The sequence below is a fragment of the Struthio camelus genome, chromosome 1, assembly GCF_040807025.1.
Source record: "Struthio camelus isolate bStrCam1 chromosome 1, bStrCam1.hap1, whole genome shotgun sequence".
Classification (NCBI taxonomy): domain Eukaryota; kingdom Metazoa; phylum Chordata; class Aves; order Struthioniformes; family Struthionidae; genus Struthio; species Struthio camelus.
In genome coordinates this window covers 88,558,860-88,581,803 of record NC_090942.1, presented here as the reverse complement: position 1 = coordinate 88,581,803, position 22,944 = coordinate 88,558,860, and the positions used below count along the sequence as shown (strand labels likewise).

General features: G+C 41.3%; 1 protein-coding gene across 4 annotated transcripts in view; it reads left to right on the top strand.

Moving 5' to 3' along the window:
- The window catches only part of FOXJ2 (forkhead box J2), a 28,456-nt gene extending 5,553 nt beyond the window's left edge, over positions 1-22,903 (top strand). For 2 of the 4 annotated variants that reach the window (XM_068955252.1, XM_068955253.1), the window contains exons 3-13: positions 9,813-9,899; positions 11,352-11,704; positions 12,195-12,269; positions 14,248-14,316; positions 14,701-14,841; positions 15,288-15,486; positions 17,376-17,696; positions 18,099-18,200; positions 18,677-18,877; positions 19,610-19,708; positions 20,302-22,903. In XM_068955252.1, the coding sequence (XP_068811353.1) occupies positions 11,372-11,704; positions 12,195-12,269; positions 14,248-14,316; positions 14,701-14,841; positions 15,288-15,486; positions 17,376-17,696; positions 18,099-18,200; positions 18,677-18,877; positions 19,610-19,708; positions 20,302-20,390 (1,629 nt within the window). In that variant the 5' untranslated portion in view covers positions 9,813-9,899; positions 11,352-11,371 and the 3' untranslated portion in view covers positions 20,391-22,903. The remainder of the gene's footprint in view (positions 1-9,812; positions 9,900-11,351; positions 11,705-12,194; positions 12,270-14,247; positions 14,317-14,700; positions 14,842-15,287; positions 15,487-17,375; positions 17,697-18,098; positions 18,201-18,676; positions 18,878-19,609; positions 19,709-20,301) is intronic. The other 2 variants (XM_068955250.1, XM_068955251.1) reach the window with 1 other exon arrangement.
- Positions 22,904-22,944: the final 41 nt, after the last annotated feature.

The window sequence follows — 22,944 nt, the reverse complement described above, 5'->3', positions numbered from 1 at the left end:
GAGAGGAAGCAACCTGCAGTGCGTGTTTTCACACTTAATCAATTGTAAAATTTTCATTTTAAATTTGAAAGGAAACATGCAAAATACTGAGAATGTTTCAAAATTCAGACACCTTGCAACAGAGTTTAGAACCAGTTTACTGTTGTGTCTCATGGTGCTTTGCCAAGATCTGGACTAGACTCTTGTTTATTCTTCTGTTTTTTCCTCCCTTGTCCTCTACCCCATCCTAGCATGAACCTTAGGTTAGGTGTCTTAAAGGCAGAAGACATAGCATTCCATTGATGTTGCTAGTTCCTGGCCTTTGTCAGCCGTTCCTAAATCCCATCCCTGGCTTCCTAACATTGTGTCATAGTCAGGTTCTTCTCCTGCACCTTTAAGGCCCAGCATGTCTCCACCCCACCTACGTCTTTACTCTCATTTCCTCCTACACCCCACCGCTCCTCCCAATTCTCTCACTACTGCTCTTTGCATCTCATTTTCCTTACCGTCCCCTTTGGCATTCTGTCCTCATGTCCTATAAAGCCTAAAATGCCTGTTCTATCCTCGTAAGGCAAGCATTTCCCATCTCCTCCCTAAAATTATTTTCTGTTGGGAACCCTTTCTCACTGCATTTAACAGGCCTCCTTGTTAGGACCACACCGGCATTTTGATTCTTCTTGGTTTGATTTTCATTAGATTATATGCTGGTGGACACACGGCGTTTTTTTGTTTGAGATCGTGTCAAGAACCCTGTTCTTTTGTAAAACTATATAATAAATATAATTTTGTTCCTCTGAAAACGTCTAGTTCTAGGCTGAGAATGGCTAGCACTAGGCTAGCACTTTGTCTCCATAATCCATCTGACTCATTCTCCCACCCTTCCTTTTCTACTGTCCCCTTCCATTCCTCAGGAACAGCTAGATTTTAGTTGATAAATTAGAATGAAAAGCCCCTGCATTACATTCTCTGGTTCGTTCCAGCACTTCAGGATTCTAGTTTTGAATTGGGATGAACAATTTGTGCAAGGCCCAATATCCCATTCCCAGTCCTTCTAAACTGCTCAGTTTTCCTGATGTGAAGTCAAGCTAGGTCAAGTAACTACAAAGCACATTAGGGAATATGGTTTTTTTTTTTTTTTTGGCCTTGTTTTAATGTATAAAAGACATTGAGGGGGAGGGAGAAGATGAGGAATCAGGGGTTTTATATCTCAAGAATTTTTTTCTGTTCTTTTTATTTACATTAGCAATTCAAATTTTGCTTATGTTCTTTGTCATGTAAGACTGTAGCTGATTGTAGTAGAAATATCATATAATTAAAGTTAAAAGTTAAAATCTGAATAATTGAGGAGGAATGGAAACTGTTTGTGATCACAAAGTAAGGGAGCAAAGTTTCTGAATTCTTAGTTTTCCCCCCAAAATTGTTAAGTAAAAACAAAAAAATTCTCTTTCCCTATCAGTAACTTGCAGAGAAAAATAAACTATTAAACTAATTTTCTCTGAAATTTGTTTTGTCTCTAGCTGAACAAAGCAGACAAGCTTTCAACATAAAGAATTGATCTTGGATTTGGGAGAGCTGGGTTGTGTGCCTGGTTCTGCTACTCATTTGCTAGCTGACCTTGGGCTATGTGCTTCTGTGTGTGTGTGTGTGTGTGTGTGTGTGTGTGTGTGTGGTTTCCCATTTTATATTGTGATAGAGGCATCAATCCTTTATAAGTGTTTCAAATTATAAGGATGAAGAACACTGTATAAGGGCTGGGTGTTACAACTGATATTCTTCATAATGTTGATTACCTTGATTACAATGTGAGATTGTACTCGAAATCTCTTTAGGCTACCTTTTGTATCATTAAGTAGTGAAAGCATGAGGCTCCAGTTCATTTTTCTTTCGTGAAAGGTCCCATGACTTCAGAAGTGAAAGGTGAAAGATCCTGTGCCATGTCTGTAGCCTAGAACTGTTTCTTAAGTTGAATTAAGTGTAGATATTATAACTCCCTTGAATTTTCTACTTCTAAGATCTCTAATGACCTTTTCTTGGCAAGGCCTCTGGATCTGTGTTCCATCTTCATCCTTCTTGGCTTCCCTGCTGTTTTTGACACTTGATCATGCCCAGTCTTGAAATCTTGTCCTCCCCTGACTTTTGTGCCTGTATTTTCTGGTTTTCCCTCCGTGTGTTCTAGTCATTCATTCAGTAACTTCTTTATTAGGCTATTTACCTTTCTTCATTTAATTTTTCATAAGTTGGATGCAAAGACCCATCTCTGGTATGTTCTCTTTGCTTTTCTTCACAACCATCTTCATGCCAGTGACACTAAATTATGCATTTCAGCTTACCTTCTTAAAATCTTTTCTTAAATAATTCACCGGTAATTTAAAATCCCTGAGACCAAGATGAAACTCTCAAAATCTCTTTTGAGATTTCCATTTTCTTCCTGCTTTCCTCTGTTGCAAGCTTCCAGAATTGGGCCTATAATGTGAGTTTCCTCTGAATCCCACTGTTCTTGTTCTGCATATACATGATAGAGCTTCATCCTCCAGTTTCATGGCCTCGGCCTTCTAATTCTTCTTTCTTAGTCTCTTAAGACAAGCAGCCATTATGCTTTCTCGTCTTCCATCTCAACTACTGTGTGTTCTGGCTGGCCTCTGACGACTATTTTACCCTTCTTTGGTCTTGTTAAAAATGCCATTGCTAAAGCTGTCTTCCTAGCCTGCTTTCTCAACATGTTGCCATCTCCTCCCCCTGCAGTCCTGTCCATTGGCTATCATCCACCAGATAATGGTCCAGCTCCTTGTCCCCGCTTAAGGACCTTCACGTTTATATTTCTCCCTTATCTCTCTTTTTCTTTATTGTATTGCCCTCTGCTCTGCCAGTAACACATTACATTGTACTTTTCCATTTCTTCCATGAGCATCCCTTCACATTCTTCAACAACTGACTCATACCTTGATACCTATGGGAAAACTGCCAGCCAATAGGGGCCAGACATGCTGGAGAGTACTTGTTTACCTATTTGAAAATTATTCAAAAGGGCTGAATGATGCTTACAGTTAGTTGGCTTATTACATTTACCTTCTCCATCCTGATACTTCTTTTGTGAAGGAGAATGATTACAGAAATAAATAAAGATCATCATAAGCAAAGACCTAACCCCACAGGAACTAGGAAGGTCAGGGTTGGAGCAGTTGCCAGGTGGCAAATGTGGTAAGTATGGATGAGGGAAGAAAGGGGCTTCTTTCAGTTTCTGTCGAGGGACTGAACAGGAAATTTAGTTTGAGGATGATATGCAAGATGGAGCCTTTTTTGAGTAGGATGCAGAATGCCAAGTAACTATACTAGCATTTTAAGCCAGATAGAACTGTTAATGTGAGTGTATTCCTTGCTAGAGTGATTCTGAATTGTGATCTTGACTTTCAAACTTCATACAAATCTTTACAAGATGTGAGCCTGGCTAAGGGTTGTCAGGTGTTTTGTCTCCTGGAAGACAGTTCAGTCCCCTTGTTTGCAAATAACAACAGCTAAAAGAAAAGCAAAAAAGAATTAGGTTAAAAGTGGTTGGAACCTAATCTATGAGCTTTATACAGTATTACTTAATTCTTCTGGTCAGTCTCCAACTTCAATTTCAACTGCACTTTGCTTCCAAACTCTTCTTTAACAAGCTATTCCACTATGCTTTGTTAATCTTACCACTAGGAGCATCTGCTGTATATACATTCTGACCACCTGGTATACAAATAATCAACACTTGATACCAATTTCCTTGTTCTTTATAAATTCAGTATGTAGTTCTTGCTAGGGCTTGATATCCTTTTCCACAAATAGGACAGAATGGGTTGTGGCTTGTTTCAGCAGCTACTGCAGAGTTCATATTGACTAATCTCTCTTTCAGTGGTTCAACCTTTGGTGAACAGGTTCTGACCGCTTGCAGTCAGATTTTCATTTTCACTATGCCTGGCTGACATTTATTTAGCCCAGGGAGCCCCCTTATGTGTAAGCTTTGTAGTATTACCATTATTAAACTGCAAGTTTAACAGTAATCTTTCACTGACATCCTTTTTTTTTTTTTTTTTTTAAATGGGAATAGAATACAATTTTCATTTGTAAGTGCATAATACATTCTTTTAACCTGGGTTTCTGTAACTATCTTTGCAATAATGTGAAGATCTGAGCAGGATATTCTGCATGCTAATCTACTTCTGATGCTGTCTCTATTTTCAGAGACAATCTGGGTAAAATATCAATGTTTGCATATCCTGTACTGAAGGTTTGCTACTGGATGTGATTCTGACAGAGAGCTAAAATTGAAATCTTTCTCTTCAACCTGGGTGCTTCCACAAGGTTGGGAAAATATCCTATTATAGATACAGTTTCTCTCCCATAGATTTTCTGATATTCAAGGTAAATTTTATTCCACATATATACTCATAAAATTGAGTTACTCCAAAAACAATACCCAGTACCTTTTTCAGTATAAGAGTAATTGTTAATATTCTTGAAACAAATGCCAAAGATTTCTCTTGCCTGCCTTGGCATGTGTTTAGAATTACAGCTCCTACTTCCACTGGTAAAATATTGCTTAGTGGTACTGAAGGGGGAGGGGTGCTTTAGAGTTCTGCTATGGTGATATATTTTCATTGTGCTTCTTCAAAAGGCTTGTTTTGCTTTTTCTTCAAATCTCCTTTTGGAAGGTGAAGGGCTGTAATGGGACGTTGGGCTTATTAGTAGAATAAATCTTTTATAGTAGTTTTATTGCAAATAAAATAATTTCAGCTCAAAAGTATTTTAGGCATACCAGTATTCTCAATATCATTTGCTATTTCATTTGACAGGTGTTTTAAGTCTTCCCCTCTCTTACTTATATAGTGACATAAATAAGCAAACTGATTATTCTTAACTTTGAACTCATATTTTCAGTGTGTCTGAGGGACCTCTTCAACAATTGTCTAGTGTTTCTCTGCATTTCTATTGCATGTGTATTTAGCAGACAACAAAGAAATCTTGGATAAGTTAGTTTTATTATTAAAATCTGGCAAGGCAGTAGCTATACTTGATCCTAGCCTTTTATGCCTGTAAAAGACACTACCTTCACATGAGAATTTTTTAAACTTTAGCTCTAATACCATCAGTTGATATGTCTGAAGCAGGTCAAGGTTAAAAAACTTCACCCCTTTGCCAGTTTAGTACGTAAATCCCATGGTTTGAGAATTGGATCCTGATGCACTTTCAACATGGGGTGCTTGGTGACTTTATAGTCCCCACAATATTCACGCTTTATTAGTAACAGGATTACATGCACAGTCAACGTAGTTGATTCACTTAACTCAAAATATGAAATTATTCCCTGCTCATGAAGTTCCTCTACTCACCTTTCAGAAAATGTAGGAGCTTGAAGGGTAAAAGTTCATCCTATTTTAAAATGTGCTGTTATGCTTTTTATATAATTAGTAACTATATAACAACAAATTTGTTTTCTTTTTATTTCACCCTCAGATTTAATATGAACCTTATGTTGCTGAGATAATTTCTGCCTGTTAAAGAAAAACCGTATCTTTATAACAACTTAATTATAATAAAAAGCAGCTGGTTCAGTGATTTATGTTGAGCTATGCACAATCTAAAATTTTTCATCTCTAATTTTTCAGTACCTTCTTACTGTATTGTAACTTTTAGCTAATTTCCTGTTCAGGGTATCATAATTTCTGTATCACCTGTATTTGTTTGCATGAAATAGCATAAATCATTCAAAGCCGTTCCATGTTGCACAGAAAACATTTTCGAGGAGGAGTATAGAATCAGATTGTTGTGGCATGGACAGGCATAGACTGTGTAACAGACTCCTTCATATTCATTTAGTTGATACCATGCTATGTGTTCTTAAGTGGCAGTAACTTCCTTTGGTGAATTCTTCTTTCCTTTGTGGTTCATGACAAGCGCGAACTGTGCGCCACCTAGTACCACATCTCCAACCCTTTAGTTTATTGGGAAAATATTTTTGCTGCTTGTTCTACTGCTTCCAAAGAAAGGCAATATGGTTCTAGAGTGTGATGATTTTTGTTATCTCTTTGTCCAAGGGCTGTTTTTTCTCCTTTCATATGGCGTTGCAGACAGAAGTGTGCATTCAAACTGCAGTGCTTTTCTTTTGGTGTGCTTACATACTAATACCACCCCTACCCCTCCCTCCACGTTAAGTTTCATTTTATGAACAATACCCAGCAGCTTCTTTCTTTCTTCTGGATTTGATTCCAGAACCATCAAAAATTTCCTGAAGGCTTCTCATTGATAGTTACCAAAATGATGGACAACAGTTTTCAGACTAGCCAGGTAATCAGATATGTTTTATCCTTCTTTCTAGTTTTTTACATGAAACGAATATGTCTCAGTGAGGAGGTTTGCTTAGAGAAGATAAGATTTGAAGTGTTTTCTTCCTGCCCTCTTCATCCATATCTCTCTGTTTTTAAGGGAAAACATGCATCTTAAAATGGCAAATTTCTTCTCCTACCAGAGGTAGAAAAATTGATTCTTTCCCCTTTTTTGTATTGGCATAAGAATACAAGTTTTTTGCAAGTGTACTTTAAACGTACTTCAAAACTTGTCTTTTTCCCATCAAAGCAGAAGCTGTCCATTTTTCCATGCATGTCTCACCTTACGTGTTACTTTTCTTTCTTGCTTTTTGAGGCAGCTTCCTCTCATTGCCATCTTGCTCACCTTTCTGTCTTAGAAAGGCTACAGTCAAATGGTTCCTTTTGTAGTGATTTTTTATTACTGTTTTTGTAATACCCCAGAAGCCAGCCATATCTCTTTAGCTATGTTAGATGAGCATTGTCAGTTAGATCCCTTGATCTGAATTTCAGGCACCTGCAATTCAAGATGTTTTGAATATATTCCTGCTCCAAGTTTGTGCTGAGAAACCTAAGCTGAGTCTCCTTTGAGTGTTTTGCCAGTAGTTTTTCACTGGATTAGAATTGCAGCAGGAAGAAAAATAACGCAACAGCGAAAGAAGTGCATCTTCTACGGGCTGTGCACAGCATCTTTTCATTCATTGTTTCACTCTCCTGCTTCAGTTGTAGGTATACTGACTGGCCAGCCTTTGAGTTCTGCCTTAGAGAATATTTGGTCATAAATGTTTATTAACTGCCTTCAGGATGACTTTTAGAGCTCTGATCCCCATATTTCATACATCTTTTCAGTCCTGATCTATTAAAGTAGCAGTGATGTTGGATAGAATCAGACTGGCTGGGAGTAAGCATTTGCCAAATAGCAGGTTAGGCACAGTCCCAGTTTCTTCAGTCCAGCAGCAGATATGGTACAGGAAATCTGATAGAAGACTGTGGTTATGTTTTCAGTGTGAGGTTCAATTTGCTGATCCCAAATATTCAAAGTAAGGAAGAAGCTTCCCTGAAGAGCTGTGAGCTGTCACTAGTCCCAAGTGGATACATTAAAATGTATTCAATGGTAGGATTTTCTTTAATGATTAATATATTTTCCTTCTCAGTCAGACAGATCCCCACGTGTTTAATCATAGATTTGGATCAGTGCTTGGCTGTCATCTTTACATATCTCTGACCTGTCATGACTTGGGGTTGTACTGGAACTAGCTAGTGCTTGAAAAATGAAGAAACTACAGTTTATTTCCAGCTCTTGATGATGATTATGACTGGCTACCTTAGCCTTGGTTTTTACATGTGCAAAGGTAAATGGTGTCAGTTTATGTATTTGGTTGACTTTAAATTGGGAGGTTATGAATTATAGTGTTTAAGTTTCCTTTTACTTCTTAGAAGTTAGTTCTAGCTTGCTAATGTGGTAGGATTTTAATTTTTAAACATCCTCAATTTCAGTTCAGTGTGTCTGTTTAGTTATTTGGGTTTTTTGTGTTTGAATGGGATCATAAGAGAGGAGTTTGAAAGAACATTTGCCAGACAGTGAGCTGGGAAGCGGAAACTGGAGGAATCATGAACTGCTCTGGCTTGGCTGCAGTCTTGTATCATATCATTAAGCAGTGTCAAGCTGGTGTAGTACTTGGATGAGAGACAAATCAGGTGAATGTAATATGCGGCACAAAGTGCTGTAACTGTAGTTATTTAATAGTGAATGTTCTTTCAAATAGGTTAGTAGCAGATTACAACATATTATTTTTGTACTGACTGTGTTGCTGGAATTGCCATTTTACCTGAGGGTTTGACTGTGCTGGATTATTAGAGATCCCATATTGCCTCTGCCAGGATACTAATTTATGAACCCAGTATCATGATCAAGTTTAAACTTGGAAAATAATCTTATCTACCAATTTGAAATTTTCTATGCAATTACAGTTGAATCTAAGAGTATTATCTTTCTATCCTAAATTACTTTCTAACGTGTATTCTTAAAGAGCTGCTGCATTTTATTGAATAGTAGTTGTTTCAGTACTAGGTGATTTGTGCATATGTATAAATAGATTTTTTTTTTTTTTAATTTAAGACTTGGGTATTTTTCTTCTCTTGTCAAAGAGATTTATAAACCAGGGAATGAAAACTTTTGGATTCTTAGTGGCTGTAATGTGACTCAATTCTAACCTTGCCTGTCTCCAATGAAACTGAGGGTATTATGCTCGCATGATGCATATCAGCCTTACCTTTTACTGCATAGCCAACCATCCCAAATGATCTGCTGATGTAGTGTGGGCAAATCTGAGGATCCTGTGAAAACTGCAGTATTTTCTTGTGTTTCTTGAGCCTCTGGCACTTTAGCTTGGAAGCTCTATTTGGCATAAGATTTTTTTAAATTTAATTTTCTTTATGTCTGTGCTCTTAAAAAAAGAGTGAGTTGAGAAACTTATATTTCATTTTGCATTTGTATTGTTAGCACAATTGATATTTTGTAAGGATTTAATATGTATATGATAAGCAACAGTAATTTGTTCTCTGGTTTCACTGTGGAAATTAAAATTTATGTGAGGCACATACAAAACTAAGCGTTCAACTGCTATTTGGTTCATGGGTTTTTTTTCCTCCCAAGGTGGTCTGAATACTATTCCTTAGTGCGGGCTGTACCTGTAAAATTATCATGCAAATGCAGCTTAGGTTTGTGTTACATGGATACCTCAGCAGTTTTCTTCCTTTTCTGCTGTAGAAAAATACATCATTACTTTACCCTTGCATAATTCAGGAAGGAACAATGCTGCTTTTTCTTTTTAAAAGTATGCAAGATTAGATCAATTCAGCCAAGAAGAGTTATATTCAATAAGCAATAACTTGAAAAGGGCAGGCAATGGAAAGCCTTTTGCAACCCTAATCATCTAGCTAGATGTAGAGTAAGTAGTCATCGCTATCATATGCGATAGTGTGGCAGATGAGTAGATAGATAAGTTGGTAGCAGTTGGGCCTTTCCTTTCCTCTGCTCCACAGACAGAAATGTTCCACCCACTACATATACCATAGTGCTGCATTTTATTTTTCAGTGTGTGCGTGCATATGGGTGTAAGTGATAACACTGGCTGTGCTTTCTGAGGTGTCTTCTGAGCCCCATATGTTGGAGCCACTGCTGGTGGTGGTTGAATGCTGGGTTTTGTTTGGGGTACTGCCTAGGTTTTTGAGCCCTTAAAGGAGTGATGAGCACATGCATGAAAATGAATAGTTTAGTTGCATGCGCGCATGTGTTTGAATGTAGGCCCTTGTGTGCTTTTGTGCTGTGGGAGCACTTCAGTGCAGAAGTGCAAGGTACAATGCATATGATCCTGGGGGAAGAAGGTGGAGATTGTATGTCAAAATGCTGAGTGCATCAGTGTCTTGATCTGTGCATCCACACTGTGCTGTTGTCAAATACCTATTTTTAGAATGAATGTCTAATTGTTATTCATGCAGATGGGTGTCTCCCTGTCTCATCTGATCTGCTCAGATGGGTGATGCTTTTGGTGGGAGGTGCCTGCTGATGAATTTTTCCTAAGCAGGGTATGTTCATATTAGTTTATTATCTCTCCATATATGTTTGTGGTTACTTTGTTACATGAGTGTGTGTATCTATGTGTGTGCATGCATGTGTGTTTGTGCTTTTACCTTTTGTATGTACTAGCATGTTCCAAGGCAGTTTCTTCTAAAAAGATTAATTTCAAAAATGAAAGATGTGGAACCTGCAGCCTCTAAAGACTTAATTCTTCATTCTTTTAAAGAATAAGTGTGGTGTGGTGCAAGTTGTGACCACGGAAACTTAGCTACCTACATCCTAACTTAGAGGGATTGCTGCTGGTATGTTGTTGCAGCCACTAGGAGTAAGAGTGGTGATCTTTATAATGGCTTGATTACTTGAAAAGACAGCCTACAAGCTCATGTTCTAAATACACAAGTTCATACACAGTTTATGCTACTAAATATTTATGTCATATAAAATAATTGTTTAAGTAGAAAAGCCTGGGTATAAATGGTAGTCTTGTTGGGCAGGTGTGTTTTATTTTCATGAGAGGAAATATGGTCTTGTGACTAACAGAAAAATTGGAAGTCGGGAGATCCTGGTTCTGTTTCCTCCCTGTGGCAAACTTGCTATGTGACCTTGGACAAGTCAGTTTCTCTTGTGTCTCGAATTTGAGAAAAATATTTGCCTATTATATTGTGAATTAAATAAGATTTAATTCAATAAGATGATATGGTTATTTAGGAAGAATGTGTGATGAAAGGCAAAATTGTAACTTTCATGAGCTCAATACAGTCTAGTCCACCTCAACATGGTAGATGTAATTATCTATCTGTAGTGTTAGGTATGATCTTGATGTTTCCAAATGAGATATGTAATCCTAGCTCTAAGAAATGGGGTTAATTATAATGTCGAATGATGCAACAAGAGAGACTGGGCCTTAGAAAGAAATTAATTTTCCCCCAAATTAAGATAGTCACAGTCCTGACTATTATAGATGATCTAATTAAGTTGTGGTTTGGATATGGCATGCAGGGATATTCCCTTTTAGCAGTGATTCTCCTCTTTACCTGACAAAGTAAATTTACAGGATCTTGGTGAAAGGTCTTAAGGTTATGTTGCTTAATTAATAAAGGAGTGAACGAGATACAGCTGCTGAAGAGGTTTTACCTCCTTTGAATAGATCTCTTTTTTATGTCTTAATTCTTCACCTGAGTACAGTTGAGACTCTCTGGGTAAGACCATGCCAGCAAAGTTATCAGCTCTGTCCTACCTATCTATTATCAGCAAGGATGGTCCTCCCAGGAGCACAGTCACAGGCCTTTTTGGTTAATTGTGTCTGGCTGTGAATAAGGTATATGGAGTAGTATGATCTTCAGACAGGTATTTTGTATTAGGGGAAGAGGTAGAGGAGTAATGCAAAGAGACATTTCTGTTCTTAGATTTCAACTTATTTGTATCTCAGGAGTTCCCTTTCTGCTCCTCCCTCCTCACAGGTACTCCAGTTTCTTCTATCATGGCCTCTGACCTGGAAAGCAGCCTCACTTCCATAGACTGGCTCCCTCAGCTTACTTTAAGGGCTACTATTGAAAAGTTAGGGGGGTCCTCACAAGCAGGACCACCAGGGGCTGCCCGAAAGTGTCCCCCAGGCTCACCGACAGATCCCAATGCCACCTTGAGTAAAGACGAGGCTGCAGTGCACCAAGATGGGAAGCCACGTTACAGCTATGCCACTCTGATCACATATGCCATCAACTCATCACCTGCCAAGAAGATGACACTCAGCGAGATCTACCGTTGGATCTGTGACAACTTTCCCTACTATAAAAATGCTGGTATTGGTTGGAAGGTGAGGCCTTCAAAGCTAAAGTGCCCTCTCTGTTTAAAAGCCTTTTTTTCTTCTTATGTGCAAAATGTTCTCACTCAGCAAAATAAAAAGAGATAGATGTGAAACCAAGTTGACTGCTTGGAGGAAATACAGAGCCAGAAGTCCCATTTTTTCTGAGCTTTTTGTGTTATGTATGTGATGAACCCTTAAGAAGGACCCTGCCAAAAAGAAAAAAAAAAAAAAAAAAAGAATCACTTCCAAACTCTGCATCACACTGATATTCTTTTCTTTGCATCTTCTGTAGGTGTATATTCAGCCCATGTTATTCAGCCTAACCTATCCCTCTCCTTTCCTCAGCTTCTTTTCTGCCCCATTCTGTGGCATATATGTAGTAAGCTTTGGTTTTTGAGTATGCACCATCCTTCTCTTTTCTGTGCCCACTCCTAGGCATACACAAAACTCCATAGATTTTAATTGTAGCACTTATGTGTATCTCTCAATCTCTCTTCAGAACTCTATTCGTCACAACCTCTCTCTGAATAAATGTTTTCGGAAGGTGCCTCGACCAAGGGATGATCCTGGGAAGGTAAGCAATCTGCATGCTCCTGGGCAAGCAATTTAAAACTGTAGAGAATAAGCCAGGGGTTGCCCTTTCTAAGCTATGGTTGGAATTTGAAACCTAAAGTGTAGGCAAAAAATGGAATCAGTAGTAAGATTTACTGCTGTGCTTGGCTACAGAAGCAGTTGCTTAAAGGAAACCTGGTAAGGGGCCTAAATGGTGTGTTTTTTTTTTTTTTTTTAATCTGTGATTCGATTGACTTTGAAGATATTAGAGGAAGAAAAAATGGGGTTGGATGTACTTGTTTAGTTTTATTTCTTTTTCTCCTTGATTTTTATGTGTAAAATGCAGGTCTAGTCCAACCTATTCTATTAGGACAGACCTTAGAGGCTGCTGGTGAATGGCAGGGTTATGACACCATGGGTTTCACAGAAACAAGATCCAAGGAAGTGAGAACAGAACTACTACCTATTTAGACTTGCAATCCATTTGATGCTGAAAAAATATCACCATAACATAATTTAAATCTGTAAAAATCGGGTGAAGTGGAAGAAACACTTTTTAAAATTTAGCAATTTATTGGTTCAATAAGGGCTAGTAAAACTTTTAATATATACAGACTGTAAAGGAGAATTGCTCGCAAAACCAAGACTTTGTATGCAGATATGACTGCTGTAAAAAAACAAGCAGAAGGAAATGGTGGGGATGTGAAGCTATGTGTTTGGACAGAAATCTTGTCCTTTTTTCTGCATCGTAAAGTTATCAGAAAGGGCCGCTTGCCCAGGCTTTTTCTTTACAGGTTATCTTTAAAGGACTGAGTGCTCAGTTGGCATCTAGAAATTGAAGTTGTACAGCTCTGAAGATCACTGCTCAAAAACACCATTGGTTATATGGCTTTTTCCAGTAAATCCTAACTGGCTTCAGTGTACATGTTTGCAGGTGCTCATTGGCGTGTTGGGCTTGTTTTATAATAAAAACCTGTCCTGTGCTTGTCACGATTATTCAGATTTCATCTGGAAACTGAAGTGAACTAAATAACATCCTAGAGTTGTCTTTATCATAATTCAGAAAACAACGAGCTGACATAGTTATAGACTAATTTAGGTTGGAAGGGACCTTTGGAGGTCAACCAATCCCACGCTCAACACAGCCAATTAGATTGGGTTGCTGAGGTCTTTGTCAGGTCAAGTTTTGAATATCTCTAAGGATGGAGATTCCACAGCTTCTCTGGGCACTTGTTCTAGTGCTGCACCACCACTGTTGTAAAGAATTTTTTCTTCATATCTGAATGGAATTTCCTTTGCTGTAACTTGTGTTTGTTACCTCTTTTACTTTTGCTGTGTGTCTCTGAGAAAAGTCTGGCTCTGTCACCTCTATAACCTCATTACATAGGTGAAGATAATGATTAAGTCTCCTTAGCCTTTTCTTCTCCAGACTAAACAAACCCATCTTTCTCAGCATCTCCTGCACATCATGTGTTTTAGTCTTCTAACTGTCATGGTGGCCCTCCTCTGGGTACTGTCTTGTATGTCGATGTCTTTCTTGCACTGGGGAGCTCAAAAATAGGTGCAGTACTCAAAGGAGAGTCTCACAAGCATTGAAGAGAAGGGGTCCCTTTAGCTCTCTTTGCCCAGTCTGAACATTTTGTTGGTCCTTGTTAGTCAATAACAAGTCCGTGCTGTGAGGAAGGTACTGAAGGGGGTGTGTAGATCCAAAGGAGTTGGTCTAGCTTGGATCAAAACATCCTTTGCCCTTGGTCTCCTGTCTTTGAGTGATAGAGGCATAGAGCATTCTGCCTTCCACCAGTAGCATTGTATCTCATTATTCAATTTGACGCAGTGCAGGAGGGGGATATCTTTCCAACACCCAAGTCTCAGTTGTCTGATGTCCTGGAGGGTGGTCCTAATGTTTAGTTGATGCTGTACCCTTAGGGTCAGTGACAGCCTACTGCAGGAAGCTCTCTGATTTAGTAATACAATCACTCACCAATGGGTCTTCTTTCCAGGGTTCGTATTGGACCATAGATACCTGTCCAGATATATCTCGCAAGAGGCGGCATCCTCCAGATGATGATGTGAGTGTCATTCTTTCCTGAGAGCATAGAACAGGAGGGGAACAGAAGGGAACAGAACATGTCCCTTGTTCTAAGAAATACTTTCAGCATCAGGCTGTGGTCCCGTTTTGGGGGCAGGCTGTATAGTATAGATGGGAAGACAAAGGCTAGGACTGAGTGAACTTACATGAATGTTCTGCTGTCCTGGCTGTTGTTGCTGTTCAGTAGCAAATTTAATCCTGTCTCAAATCCCTTATCCTGACTCTTCCGTAACTAAGGCCCAGTCCTCTTTTCTAAGCCATGAACTTCTACAACAGAGGAGTTGGCTTTCCATCTGCAATTTCACTTCTCCATCTGTTTTTGATTTCTGCTCCTTTCCTTTTCTCTTTCTTCCCCCATCCACAGATACCACAAGACTCCCCAGAGCAAGAGGCAAGTAAGAGCCCCCGAGGGGCTGTTCCAGTCAGCACAGAAGCCTCTTTGCCACCTGAGGCCACCCCTCAGCTATCACTCCAGAGCACCACCCCCATTGCCAACTACAGTCAGGTGAGCAGCAGGGAAAAGGATAGGAGCCTTGAGAAGTAAGGGGAGAGGAAAGGGGGAGGAGTGCATGAATGGAAAAGTGGTGAGAAGAGAGGGAATAGTAGAAACAGTGGTGCAGAGGGAAAAAGAAGGGCAGAAGTCAAAGTTGCATAGCCAGAAAGAAAATATGGAGGAAGTGAAATGTAAGAAAGGGACAGATAGGGATAAGGATAAAGGCATAATGATAGTAGATAGCTGAAGTATAGGCTGGAGACTGTGTTGCAGAAGGAAGATGGTATTTGACTTTCCTCAAAGGAAAATGGCATTTGGGAAGATGTGATGGGAGATGAGCCCAGTGTTACCTGATAGCATTGCATGTTTTCCCTGCATCCCATCTCTGGATCCCTGTCTTAAGTTACAAAATCTAGTAGAAACTAGACGGCTTATTTCTACCATGTACGGTCCTTTAGCAGGGTGCAGGGCCTGTTGATGTAGCCTCTACGGTAGCAGGTGGGCAGGGCCGTGAAGGGGCCGATGTGCCACCTCCGCTCTACAGTGCCAACCATGACTTCAAGTTCTCCTACTCTGAGATCAACTTCCAGGATCTTAGCTGGTCCTTCCGAAATCTCTACAAATCCATGCTGGAAAGATCATCTTCCTCTCAGCACGGTGAGTAACCTTATGTGTTATGTGGGGTGGGCATAGCCCTAGCCTTGTCCACCGATAAATCCTTGATGTGTCTCAGATCTTCCCTCTTTTAGGAGGCTGTGCAAACAGACTTTCCTTCCTTGCCATGTTGTAATTAGTTTTGCCAGGGGCAGATAAGAAATTTGCATGTCCTTTCTCTATCTCTGCCTCCAGTTCTGTCAGAATAAAAAGGATAATGAACTTAAAATACCTTATGTGGATACTAAAGCAAGAATGGCAAAGCTTAGAGGAATGAAGTTCTAAAGAAAAGCTTGACTGAGAAGTATTCATAATCGGACGTCACGACTGTTAGGCTAGAAACCATAGGAGGGGGAAGGTTGTTGCAAGTAGGCAGTGGAGTTTCCCCAAAAGGAAAGTGGAAAGTCATCGTTGCTAAAATCTGTTAAAATTAGGATTGGATAAGGCCTTAGAGAATAGAGCTTTGTGGATTTTAGGGTGGGTACAGCCTACAACTGCATTCATAGACCAGATTTCGCTGATTGAGGAAGCAGCCACCAGAGGGCAGAGTCACTCCAGGGATGAGCTAGGATGCCCACAGAAACAACTTCACAAAAGTATCAAATTGCTATGTCCACCTTTAAACATTCTTCCAAATATTAGTTTGTTGTAAAAAGGAATATATTATTAGATGAACAACTCTCCTGTTTTACAGCTGCTCACCTGTCAGCCATTATACAGCACAGGCACAATTTGCCTCTATAGGAGGAGCCTCCTAAACTTGTGGCTGTACTGAAATTAAAAAATACATTATTTTTACTACTTGCATCATGCTGACATTTGAAATTCTTAGTAGGAGCCTGTTATGTGAGATGTTGTAGAATGAGAAAACTACAAAAATCCAAAGGAGAACCTTTACTCCGTGTATGCCTCTGATTGTAAAAGCTAAGCAGCAGTCTGTTTTTTAAAGTCTTTTGCTGTAAGGTGGTCTAAGAAAGCTTACAAAGTTTGAGGAAGCTGTGTGGTTGACCTATGAGTGAGGATGACAGCATTGACCCTTTCGCCCCATTCTAGTAGCAGTTCTGGTTTTGGCTCCAGTGCAAAACTGAGGCTTACTTATGGATGATCAAGTAAGGAGACTGAAAGTAAGGAATGGGTAGCTCAGGTTAGTGGTATGCTGTGTCTTTCACTGTGATTTTTCCCAGAGGTTCTACAACATAAGGGAAGAATGAATAGGGGAAGCAGACACAAGAAATAAGCTGTGCTCCTAATGTGAGGAAGAATGGAGAATGCCTGATGCTTTTGCATGTACGGAATGCCTGAAATGGACGAGGGTAGCAAGAACACACCCAATGAGTCAGGAGGAAACAAAAGTAATAAGGAGCACTGATGTATGCGATATGCTCTGCGTACAAAAGCAGTAGAATGTGTGACCCCTAGTTACTTCTATCAGAAAAGTTGTGAAGGTTGCAGATCAAGCTGCCTGGAAGATAGCAACTGAGGAGAGCTTTTCAAAACAGCAAATCAGCTTTATCAACGTCTCTGTTTTCTATGTTTTGTTGTTTAATTTCAAATTTGCTTAATGGTCGTTTCTAGGAGAACATGTATGTGAAATTTCAGGTGAGCAGGCTTCAGTTTGATGAATGTAGGACAAATCCAGGGAGGCATTTATGTGCCTAACTGTGCTAGAGGTTTAATCCTGCTGGGGCTTTATTGGAGGGGCTTTTGCTTTGAACAGAACTTGGAGCACAGCGAGGGTGTAACTGTGCATGTGTTAATTGGTTGCAGCCTTTAGAGGGCACTTGAAAAGCTTCATAAATAGCAGGATGAGCAGTGTGAAATTAGAAATGGATAATTCAAACAGGGGTCTCAGGTGCCTGTTAAAGCTCCCTCGTCTTTCTTTCACCCTACAGGTTTCTCTTCTCTCCTTGGTGACATGCAGCCCTCCAACCACAACTACTACATGTACCAGCAGCAGCAGGGCCCCTCATCAGTGGGTGGTGGTCCTCCACTCCACACCCCAACCCCAGAGGGTTGCCCATCCCAAGGAGGAAAGCAGCAGAGTGGTGAAGGTTATGGCCCTCCACCAGTGATGTCCCTGCACCCACCCCCAATGCAGCATGGAGGCTACCACCAGCATCAACAACACCACCCGCACTCCCACCCACAGCAGCAGCCACATCAGCACCAGCAGCAGCAGCAGTCACAGGCTTCAATCAACAACGCTGGCTTTGGTGAGTCACTGCTGATGGAAAGAAAAATAGGGAAAAAGAGAGTAGTGTGGAGCCCCCAGACAGAAATTCTACAAGCAAGCTTCCTCTAAGTAGTGCCTACATTTTGTGTAGGAAAAAAGGGCAAAAGCTAGTTTTGTTTGATCACCGAGTAGGAAATTCACTTCTCACTGAAAGAAAGGGGAATACATCTACACTGGCTTTGGAATTCTGTTCAGGGATGAAGAGTAGAGTCTGGGGCTAAATAAAAAGGGAAACACCATACTCTAGTCTTCCAAGTTAAGAAGGATTTCTAGCTACTGTAGTGTTAGGCTCTTTGGTGAATAGAGGCTAATCATTTTGTATTAAAGGCTGGAGGGAAAGGGTGTTCTGTCTTGGAATAATCTTGTCCCCATCTCATTCCAGCATTTCCCCCTGATTGGTGCTCCAACATTGATTCCTTGAAAGAAAGCTTCAAGATGGTAAACCGGCTGAACTGGTCTAGCATTGAGCACTCCCAGTTCTCAGGTCAGTGTTGGCCTAGTGACTCAGTGACTAGGGGCAGTAGTCTAGCATTTGGGAGTCCTGTGCTCAGATTTTTTTTCACTATAACCTTGTCAAGTCTGTAGGTTTCTCAGTGACTCCACTCTTCTGTTTATAAAATGAGATGTCCTACTTCATGGGTTCTGTTAAAGACCATAAATCGCTTGAACACTCTACAAATCTGAGGCAGGGGGAACTAATTCATAAAAGTATCATGGAGAGCTGGTAAGAGAGTTTCCCTTCTGCTCCTCCCTCCCCTAACCTGAGTCATTGAGACAATACTCTGAAAAGGGAGCTCTCCAGGTGTCCTGTGACTGATAAGAAAGGAAGAAGTTGGGTTTGCAGGGAGAAGGTGAAATTTTAGGGCTAGAAGACAGCAGCTACTTGCAGGGATTCCCCCAGAGTCAAGGGGAGAGACCAGTGTAAGTGCTGGCTTTGACACTGTCCCCTGTCCTCTGCAGAGCTGATGGAGAGTCTGCGCCAGGCTGAGCGGAAGAACTGGACGCTGGATCAACACCATATTGCCAACCTCTGTGACTCCCTCAATCACTTCCTTACCCAGACTGGTCAGCTCCCTCATCTGGTTGGCCCACAACAGCCCCCCCGAATCTCTGATTCTTGTGCCCTGAACAGTGGCAAGCAGGAGCAGTCCATGAACCAAGGTAATTAGGAGGTAGAGTAAAACATCATTTAAATGAAGGCCCAATTCTGTGAATATCCCAAACAGCTTGCCACCTTGCCAGGCAGTGGCACCAAGCAACTCAGGGCTTGCCTGTTTGTGACCTTTGTCAGAGCTGTTCGTACCTGCTTACCCTCATCTGGCTTTAATGTCTCTGGCCTAGAAACAACATCATCGTGTGATGCATACCAGAAAGGCAGCGTATCCCAACAGAAATACATCTAAAAAATAAACTGACAGAAGCAGACAGGGAGTTTGTTTTCTGTAGTTAACAAGCAGAAAGGAATGGCAAGGTAAAAAGGCTGCTATTCCACATGGCAGGAGTTCTTGCCCCCATATTGGCAGAGGGCTGCCTGGACAAAGAGTAGGAAGTTATACAGGAAGTGAGAACAGCACAGAGGTATCATGTATCATGGTCTTGATACAACTGTGATGGTGTATATCACCTAGTACTGAACTGAGCGGCTGATTTTGAGCCAGCTTCTGGTATTTCTGAATGAAAATTTTATTCTTTTACAACAATAGAAAATCTCTCGCTGGTACCCAGAGCAAGATCCCTGACCAAGCTATAGCTTGCAGTAAGGACCCAATAACTGATTGTATCCTCAGTATCTCCTGGGTCTGAGGGAATTCCACTGTTGCTGAGCTGTCACCCAGTCAGGGTGAAGACAGCTGACCAGAATACTAACAGTTTTTTATTCCTTTCTTTTCACAGTGAACTCCTATGGTCAGCCGCAGCCTCCCCATCTCTTCTCCGGGCCATCTCCTATGTACCAGATTTCCACCCAGGACTCTCCAGGATATAATCGCCCAGGTAGGGGGTAACATTAAGGCGTATTATACCAATAAACATTGGAGAAGTGGTTCCCAAAACCTCTATGTGTCTCTCCTAAAGCACTTGCTAGTCAGATGGAGCACTGAGGGTGGAGAAGGAGCCTGGACTGCAAGAGATCCTCTGGAAGGGCTGTGCCATTGCTCTGGCAGGGTTTAGAATTACAGTGGCCTGATTTTTTTCACTTCATATAAATGGTTTCCTAGCCTAGCTTCACCCTCGGTCAGTTGCTTGAAGACGACTTGACATGGGGAAGCTCCTGTTGCTGAAGTACTTTGTGCTCTATCAGCGATCAGGCGTGAGGAAAGTTAAGGAGGCTGCAAATTAACTGTGTAGGTGCTTCTGTGAAGAAGTTCACAGCACAGCATCTCCTACCTACAGACTTTAGTAGGTGCTATCTGTGAGGGAGAAATTTGTTCCAATAGTGTTTTAGCTTGTTCAACTGTGGGGAAAAGCCCACACTGCCTGAATCCCTTATTTTTTCTTTTGCCCAAGAGCCTGCTGTGAAAAAGCATGACTTTTTCCTTCTAACTGTTCTGTTTCCCTTCTCTTCTTTCTCCCTGTTTTTGGTTCAGCTCACCATTTGGTCCCTCGGCCTCCAGGGCCGCCTCCAGGCGCCAGTGAGGAAATCCCCGATGATTTCGACTGGGACTTGATCACCTAGCGAGTTACAGACTTGAGAGCCCGTCCTTCGTGGAGGACGCGGGAGGGAAGGGGGACGTGGGGTGAATGGTGTCACCACCATCTTCCCCAGCCTCCCTGCCTTGCCTGTATATAGATATATATTCTCTAACTCTGCCAGAGAAGCCACCGCAAGATGCTGCCGAAGATAATCCTTCCTTGCGTCCTGTTTATCTTCTTCTTTTGTTTATTATTATTATTATTATTATTATTACTACTACTACTACTACCAGTAATTGAGCACAGCCCTCCCCCTCCTCTGGTGGCCTCCAACGCATCAGATCAGCTCTTTCGTGTTGCGTGGCGCCCTGTGGAGGGTGGAGCGATGGCTCCCTGGTGCCATGAAAAGACCTCGGAAGGCTGAATCCTCGAGTGCATCTTTCTCTGCCTCCATCATTTTGCGTTTAACAATCCCTCTTTCCCTTCAAGGTGGCCAGTGAATCTGTCATATTGGCTACTGGAGTGGGAGAGCCTAGTGGACCCTGGGAGCCTGTAACTATGTTGTTTCTTAAATGTTGTAAAGGTCAGGGGGTTAAAGGGACACTGGAGGGGTGATCTTAGCTCTGTGAACTTTCTCGCACCAGCAGGAAAAAGCAAGAAAAGAAGTAAAGATCCCAAGTACAAAGAGAGGGCAGTCTCTGAGGTAGGGAGAGCTGGACTGAGCTGGGAGAGGGAAGATCTGAGTGTGGAGAAAAGAGAATCTATAGCAGAGAAGACATTTCAGCAGAGATGGGTTTCAGAATGCAGTGCCATTTATGAGAACCTAAAGAGATTTTGAGGGAATCCTGATCTGTTTTCTACACTGCCTTTTGCAGTTTCCGGGGAGGTGAAGCCTACATACCTATCATGTAAGAGAAGCTTAGCAGGTGTCTTTTGCACCAGCAGTTGAGGGAGGTCATATATGATTCATCAAATTCTGTTCCCCAGAACTTTTAATTTTACCCCAACCCCTTCAAGCCCTCCTTCAAAATATGCAGTGAGGCTCTTACCTGCCTATGCAAATCAGGAAGTTCTCTCATACCATCAGTATTTGTTTGGTTATTATTTGGCCCTCTCCCTCTCTTATCTCTTTGGAGACTGTCCTTGCCTGTGGTTTGAGAATGCCAGCAACAGTCTTGCCTGCGTAGATATAAATTCTCGGTCAGTGGTTCCCATTTAGTGAATGGGCTAAAGGTGGAAAGAGGAAGCTGCTACTCAGAATGGAGGTGAATTAGGGGACTTTCAGTCAAGGGGCTGGAGCCCTCCAGTCAAGTAATTGGGAGGCCCTCACAAGTGATATGTTTGTAAGAGATGCATTAGAAGAGGGAAGAAAAGTGGGGAAGATTTTTAAACTGAACAGCAAAGGAGTAGAATATAAAGGGGAGGAGGATGAGGCAGACCTCTTGCAGTTCAGCTGGGGAGATGATGGTATAGATTGTAAGTCCTAAAGGATGGGTTCTTGTCAGCACTTGCAAAGCAGGAAGGTGGAAAAGGTGCGGGAGCAGGAGTGAGTGTTGAGATGCTTCCTCCCCTAAGCTGTGTCCTTGGTTCCCCTTTTTCTGGTATGGCTCTGTTCTGTTAAACCTCTTGTTTCCTCTTTATATTTTGTAAAGCCTCCCCCTGCCCTTATTCCCTCTTTACCAGTGAGGGGAACCAAGATGGAAGTAAAACATCTCATGGGGGCTTGACATGCCTGGGGCAGGGGAGGTAGTTTAGCATTGCTTTTTGAATTCGCTGTAGGGATAAACCAATTGGATCTTTGTCAAGGAAGTGGACAGAGTCTCATTGGACGGGAGGGAGGGGAGGGGGGGCATTTTTGTTTTTTTTTTTGTTTTGTTTTTTTTTTCTTTTTTAAGTGTGTGTGGCAGGGTGGGGGAGTTCATCGTTGAGTGTTTCCAAGAGAAATGAGGAATCCTAGAGCCAACTTCAACATGGAGTCAGCTGTTATCTCTGCTGCTCAGGATGGGAATGATAAAACTTGGAAGCATGTATGATTGGGTTTCTGTGGAACGTGACACCAGAGACAGCTTCTCCTAGGTGCCAGTTAGTGCTTTGCAGAGGATGTTACTGAAAGCCAGCCCTGTAAAAGACTGAAAACACCACCTGGAAGAAAAACAAACCAAGATGGCTCCTTCTGCATAGCCAATTGCTCCTCATTTGCATATTTGCCTCATTTGCATATTCAGTTGCGCCTCATTTGCATATGTAAATATATGCCGGTCAGTGTGCAAATTAGCCTCGTTCCTCTGCCCTCGAAATAAATGCGCATGGTTAGCATGTGGGAAGGCATCAGTTTGGGCATCTGGAGCTCTGCACTGCAAGCTGGTAACAGCTTGCTGGGAGCGAAGGGATGTGGCCTGCAGAGATTGGTCTGCCAATGTTCGTGTATGCCTTTCCACTGTGGGGTGGCCCACAACGCTTTGTGTCAGTGGTCAGGGAGAGAGGGGCGTGGTCTCACGAGTTTATTTTTTTGCATGCTTTCTTAATAAAAAAAAAAAGTGAATGTTTATGGTTTAACTCCTTTGGTGCCAGTATTGATTTTTTTTTTTTCAGCGGCG